Below are 7,601 nucleotides of genomic sequence, written 5' to 3' on the forward strand. Positions count from 1 at the left end.
CAAATATATGCGTTTAACTTTGACATGTGTTAATTTTGTTAACCATTGTCTATGGCCTTTTTAAAAAAATAAAAATTTACTTGTCTTTTTTCCCTTGATTTCAGTACAGTTTTCCCCCCTTTAATTTTAACAAAAAAAATTGTTCCCCCTTTACACATATTTCATTTCCCTATTTCCAAAACTATCTCCCCTCTTTCCTTCTTTACTCGCACGCCCGACTCTCTCTCTAGCACCTCTCTGTCTCTGTCTCTCTCTCTCGAACCTCAACTTCATCTCAAACACCGCGACTCTCACTCATCTCTCTTCTCTTTCTTTCTTTTCTTGCCACTCCCTCTCGTAAACCCTAATTAGAAGCTAGTACATAATTGACACTAAAATTGGATCTGATTAGGAACCAAATCGAGCTTCAAATTGGTAAGGATATGTGTTGGTTAAAGTGGAAGCAGATCATAAGACGGATTTCACAAGCTATTTCTTGAAAGGAGAGGCTAATTACTGGTGGGAGTCCAAGAAAGCATTGGAAGGCGAGGGTGTAGTAACTTGGGACAGATTCACCGAACTTTTTCTGGAGAAGTATTTTCCCCGTTACATGAAGAACCAAATAGAAATTAAGTTTTTAGAATTGAAGCAGGGAAATTTGTCAGTTATTGACTATGAAGCCAAGTTTACTGAATTGGCTAGGTTTATTCCAGAACAGGTAGATACTGATGAGAAGCGGGCTAAAAGATTCCAACAGGAATTGAAGCCATGGATTCGTAGCAGAGTAGCAGTGTTCAAACTGACGACCTATACAGCCGTAGTTCAGAAGGCCATGATAATTGAGGGAGAAAGTGAAGCGTCCCAAAAGGAAAATAGACCAGGAAGTTTTCAGAACCGTTCCAACAGGAGGCCAGGATTTCACGCCCGGGAAAATGTAAATTTTAGAAGGACAGAACAGGGCAATCAGAGGAGGGGTAACCGACTCCCATCCCCAAATCAACAAAGAGTCATTCGACCACCAATAGCTGACTGCAGAACATGTGGGAAGAAGCATACCGGGGTCTATAATAAGCTGAACATCATGTGTTTCAAGTGTAAGCAGAAGGGACACTACTCTGGGGAATGCCCAACAGGGAAGACCGAGGTTACTTGTTTCCAATGTGGAAGAAAGGGACACATCGCTAAAGGTTGTAGAGGAGCAGCAATGGCAGCCAGTATTCCAAGGGTTTAGGCATTACCTCTGCCACCACAGAAGAATCAGCGTAGGGCAAGGACCTTTAACATGTCAATGAAAGAAGCTGTGCAGAGTCCCAATGTGGTTGTAGGTACGCTTCCTATGACATCTGTAGATGCACAAGTATTGATTGATTCTGGAGCCACGAGATTTTTTTATTTCTGAATAATTTATTCATAAGTTATATTGTGAAATTCAATAGTTGGAAGAAACGTTAATTATAAAGTTAGCGAACGATGATCAAATTGCGGTAGATCTGGTGTGTCCAAGGTATGATATCGAAATAGAAGAACATTATTTCTCAGTTGACTTGATACATTTCAAGTTAGGAGAATTTGATGTTATTTTAGGAATTGATTGGTTAGCCAGTAACAATGCTCAGAATGATTGCGCAACTAAGAAAGTGAATCTACGAACCGAGGAAAATGCAACGGTAACATTTAAAGGCGAGAAACAAAAGCAGAGATTTTTAACGATGATGCAAATGAAATGATTGCTATGCCAGAGATGTAGAACTTATTTAGCCAATGTGTTGGATACCGGAAAAGAAAGTCCGAAGATCGAAGATATTCTTGTGGTATGTGAATTTACGGATGTCTTTTCAGATGAACTTCTAGGATTATCTCCGGATCGAGAGATTGAGTTTACCATTGATTTGGCACAAGGTACTGAACCAGTTTCAAAAGTTCCGTATCGAATGGCGCCGATTGAGATGAAAGAACTGGTAATGCAATTGCAGGATCTTCTCGACAGAGGAATCATAAGGCCTAGTGTATCCCTATGGGGTGCATCGGTATTGTTCGTAAAGAAGAAAGACGGCAGCATGCGACCATGTATCGATTATCGTGAGCTGAACAAACTAACTATCAATAATAAATACCCTTTGCCACGAATCGATGACATATTTGATCAAATAAAGGGAGCGGCATGGTTTTTGAAAATTAATTTAAGATCGGGTTATCATCAGTTGAAGATCAAGGTAGAAAATATTTCAAAGACTGCTTTTCGAACAAGATACAGACACTATGAATTTCTCGTGACGGCGTTTGGACTGACCAATGCACCGACTATATTAATGGGTTTGATGAACAGAGTGTTCAAGAAGTATTTGGATAAATTTATCATTATATTTATTGATGACATCTTGATCTACTAAAGCCTCATGAACAAAAATGCCCGATACATGATCTAGAACTAGCAGCTATTGTGTTCGCGCTGAAACTATGGAGACATTATCTTTATGGTGAGAAATGTGAAATCTACACAGATCAAAAAAGTTTAAAATATATTTTCACACAGAAGGAACTGAACATCAGACAGCGGCGTTGGTCAGAACTAATCAAAGACTACGACGTATCAATCAACTATCATCCATGTAAAGCAAATGTTGTAGCAGATGTACTAAGTCAAAAGGAAAAATTGAATCTGTTAACATCCTCAGAAGAATTGATTAGGGAATTTAATAAAATGAAAATTGAAGTTCGTATTCCAGAAAGCTCCACATAAATGAACTGCATAATGACATTTCAGCCAGAATTATTAGAAAAGATAAGAAGGTGTCAAGAAGAATTAAAGAATCATGAATTGATAATTTGTCAGGAGAAGAAATTACCAGCCAGAAAGATGACTGTTAGGTCTCAATATGTTTGTAGAAGGGGGGTTGAATATAAACAATACCGTTTAATCGAATAAAATGCGGAATAAAAAAGTGAAACAAAATTCAAGTTAAATAAAACTATTATTAAACTTGAAAGGTGTTACAACAACGGTATCATTTACAAGGGATTAATCTCAAATAAATTATTCCAAATCTAGAATAAATTTGACATGAACTTTTTCTATTTTTGTAATAAAAGGATCAAATGTTAACTGCAATTTGAGATTAAGTTCTAGGGATTTTGATCCGCTAGATAGTTACACAAGAACAAGAAAAGGATTTCTAGTGGATTAGATTTAGGAATAAATACTAGAAATAAATGATCTGAGAATTTGCAATAAGTTCTCTGTAGGTTTCTTTTGTTATGTGTTCTTCTGTATATGATATTCAATGCACACTCTGTTGAAAAATCAGCTGCTGTTGTTAAGTAAACAAAACAATCCAGTTGATCCAGAAAGACTTTTGGCAAGACAATTCATTTGAACTGGCAAGACAATTCATTTGAACCGACATGACTTTCGGTATGACTATTGATTGTCATACCGATTGTCTTGCTAATACAAAAGGTAGTCTTGCTGAATTAATATAAAATATTAATTCAAAATCAATTCTGAAAATACATAATATTAATTCAGAATTAATTAATCAATTAATTCAATTAATCAATAAATTAATCTTTGCAGATATAATTTATTTTCTTAATTAAATTATACGACTTAATTAATTAATAGAGAATTAATACTACTCTTGAACAACAACCATTCTTCTGAAAATCTTCTGATAATTATGAATCAATTCCACACTTCAATGTTGACACTCGATGTACTGTCTGGTTCATGAGTGACTAACTTCCGTGACGTTTCTTCATGCCTTGACTTTAATACTCTTGATTTTCTTCAGACTAAATCCTTATAATTAATTGATACCCTGATGAGATCTCTGTCACTTGATTAAATCCACAATCTTGATTTATATCACTGAGGCATGATCAATTTCTTGAGCTTCTTCCAGTGAATCAAGTCCTCAAGAATGTAGATGAACAATGTTACTTAATCCTTTGACATATGTTACTTTGAGAGATCTCTCTGACGATAGAACCACTATTTACTTGTTACATCCTTATTTGAGTTGAGTTAAATCCTCGAATAAACAAATAGGCTATGACATATGCCTTTCAATGACAAGGGAATTTTTCGAGTTCCTTCGAGAATCTGGATACCTAATGTACCGGAACTGAAGGCAGAAATTTTGCAAGACGCTCACAGTTCAAGATATTCAATTCATCCTGAAAGTACAAAGATGTACAGAGATTTGAAGTAAAACTTTTGGTGGCCAGATATGAAGAAAGAGATAGGAGAATGGGTCAGTAAATGTTATACGTGCCAACGAATCAATGTCGAGCATCAACGTCCGAGCGGATTACTACAACCACTGGATATTCTAGAATGAAAATGGGAGCACTTAGCAATGGATTTCGTAGTAGGACTTCCGAGAACCAGAAAAAACCATGATGCAATTTGGGTTATCATTGACAGGTTAACGAAGTCAGCATATTTCCTTCCAATCAGCGAAAGGTTTTCTCTTGACAAGTTAGTACATCTATATCTCAAGGAAGTTATGATGCGCCATGGAGTTCTTGTATCCATTGTATCTGATCGAGTTCCACATTTTAATTCGAGATTTTGGAGACAGTTTCAGGAATGTCTTGGTACTGAATTAAACATGAGTACCGCTTATCATCCATAGATGGATGGGAAAAGTGAAAGGACAATTCAGATAATTGAAGATATGCTACGTGTATGTGCAATAAATTTGCAGGTAGTTGGGATGAGCATTTACCGCTAGTGGAATTCTCTTACAACAACATCTATCATGCCAGCATTGGAATGCCACCTTATGAAGCTTTATATGGAAGAAAGTGTAGATCACCTACTTGTTGGGATGAAGTTGGAGAATGCAAAATTCTAGGTCCAGAACTGATTCAGCAGACGAAGGAAAAAGTAGAACTTATCTAAAAATGACTCGAAGCAGCGCAAAATCGACAACGTAAATATACAGATCCAACCAGGAAAGATATGGACTATCAAGAAGGAGAACATGTATTGCTGAAGATATCACCATGGAAAGGATTGACCAGATTTGGCAGCAAGGGCAAGCTAAAGCTTCGATACGTTGGTCCATTTGAAATTTTGAAGAGAGTTGGAAAAGTTGCATACGAGTTAGCTTTACCTCCCCATATGCAGCATATCCATAATGTATTCCATGTGTCAATGCTTAAGAAGTATAATCCTGATACGAGACATGTAATAGGATATGAGCCAATAGAGCTTCAACCTGATTTGTCATATATAGAACAACCAGTAAGAATTTTAGATCGGCAAGAGAGAGTGTTGAGGAATAAGTCTGTATCATTCGTAAGAGTATAGAGAAATCTCGTGGTTGAAGAGTCAACCTGGGAGCTTGGAAGTGAGATGTTAGAAAAGTATCCTCAGTAAGTTTCATAGCGAGATTCTGAGGACAGAATCCTAATAAGGGGAGAATGTAATGACCGAGAAATTATGCTTGTATTATATCTTAATAAAGGTGATTTATGTGTATTATTATGTCAGTAAGTGTGCTGAGTCATAAAACCCTAACTTCTATGTGCTATGTGTTTTCTACTTCGATCAGAATGTGTTTCGGGTATTTATCGAGTGTTTTCATATCAGTTTAATGTCTTGATATCAAGGGTCGTACCGCCCAAACCGTGTTTTAAAAGCCAATATTTCATATAAAATCATTGTCCCTATTTTGCGAAGTATGGTCTATGCCACATCGATATTCTGAACATCCAGACGTTTTACAAATTTTCTTGTTTGGCAAAAAATGACTTTTCCGGGTGTCAAAAACCCCAAAAAATCCCATTTTTATTTTTATAGGATCATGAAATTATCAAACATAATTTTTCTTTGCATTTTTGTATTATTCACAATTTTTGGGAATTTTTGGCATATATTTTTTATTTATTAGACATTTAAAAATTCATAATTAATACCCAAAAATTACAAAAATTAGGGCCAAATAATTTTATAAGATGTGTAATTAATCCCTTAATTTTATTTAGGGGTATTATTGTTACTAGTATAAATAGATAATTATTTACTAATTAGTTATTAATTAATTATAAAAAAACAGAAAAATCAAGAAATTATAGTGTTGGTGAAGAATAGCTAGAGAATTCAACCTCAGATTTGATCGTGATTCTGTTATCCAAGTCCGTCATGTAAGTAGTCGTTGTGAAGCTTACCAAACCTAGTTTATTTTTCTGTTGTTGATTTTAGTTGAAGATTGATTGATTTTAATTTCGTAATTAAGGGTTTATGAATGAATTTGGGGGTTTTCGAATGAGGAATCGTTTGATTGTTTTGATATTCTGTTAGTATTTGTGCCCTATAGACAACACTATTACGTTTATATTATGAAACATTTGGATTATTAATTATGATTATATGGATTATTCTTTAGTAATTTATTAAATCTTTATTTTCTGCGATAAGATATTAGATTAATAAATATCCTTGGAATATGATATGTAAATCTATATCTCTAAGTACGTTACTTAGAAATGAGATTATGAGAATAGTATTGATATTCTTAAAGATCCCTAGTCAAGTATTATTGTTAAGGGACGATAATAAATACATTGAGACTAGTGTGTTTGTTGGCTGATGATCATATCTCATTGATCATAGGTATGGTGATACTAAAGTCAAAACACATGCACATATATTAAATACATGGTGCTGGATTGACCCGTTGTGAGAAACTACATGTTTATAGTGTCATAAGTTAATCTCACAGTGATAATGATGTATTGGTCCTTTCACCTGAAATCATTATATTTCTATACGAGAATTAATATACTTTGATACTAATAAAAGTTATCCTTGACCGGGTAATAATAAAAGTAGACATTGGGTACATTATGAATCGTATGAGAAATATGAATGATCTAGATAGGATATAGCCCTCCTTTATTAAAGGAGTGATATTATTGGCCTCTTGATTGAGTAAGACTATAAAATGCATGGTTGTGCTCAAATACTGATTTGTTTAATAGTTTATTCATTGATCAAAGAAAGAAGGATTGAACATTAACAGAGGATGACACAATGCATGCCTCGAGTTTGATCTATAATATAAGGCTAAAGGGATTATATTACATTGTACATTATTCATGAAAGGTTTAATTGATCACCGATTTAATTATTATTACTTGGGTAACAATGATATATTACTAAATGCCGCTCATTGTTTATGATTTTAAATTAGATTTAAAATTGTTGCCAACGTAATAATAACCTAAAGGGTCACACAAAGAATGATTGGAAGATTATTTAATTTAAATTCGAATTTAAATTAAATGTAAGTAATTCGAATTATTTGTTATTAATTAAGTGTGACTTAATTAATTAAATAAATAGGAAATTCGAATTTAATATTAAATCTGAAATTAAGTTATTGGATGATTAAGTGAAACTTAATAATACAGTAATTAGAATTTCGAATTTAATAATAATAATAACTCTAAAATTCAGTTTAGGGTTGGAGGCCCATTAGCTCTTGCCTATATAATATCTTTTTCTAATAAAATTAGGGTTATACATTTTATTTGATAAAACATAAACCCTAGCAGCTTAAAGAGAGATAGAGAGAGCAAGAAGGCAACCTCAAGAATGTGCTAGTACACAC

The 7,601-nt window shown here is 34.2% G+C and overlaps 1 protein-coding gene across 1 annotated transcript; it reads left to right on the forward strand.

Annotated features, from left to right (window-relative positions):
- The first annotated feature begins 589 nt into the window (after positions 1 to 589).
- LOC141660471 (uncharacterized) lies at positions 590 to 1,210 on the forward strand. The gene has a single exon (XM_074467458.1). The coding sequence runs from the start codon at positions 590 to 592 to the stop codon at positions 1,208 to 1,210; it is 621 nt and encodes a 206-aa protein (XP_074323559.1).
- Positions 1,211 to 7,601: the final 6,391 nt, after the last annotated feature.

The sequence above is a fragment of the Apium graveolens genome, chromosome 5 (genome assembly GCF_009905375.1).
Source record: "Apium graveolens cultivar Ventura chromosome 5, ASM990537v1, whole genome shotgun sequence".
Taxonomy (NCBI): domain Eukaryota; kingdom Viridiplantae; phylum Streptophyta; class Magnoliopsida; order Apiales; family Apiaceae; genus Apium; species Apium graveolens.

Bases quoted from the DNA above. Each gene is read 5' to 3' on its own strand.
- LOC141660471 (XM_074467458.1), top strand. From the start codon at position 590: ATGAAGAACCAAATAGAAATTAAGTTTTTAGAATTGAAGCAGGGAAAT.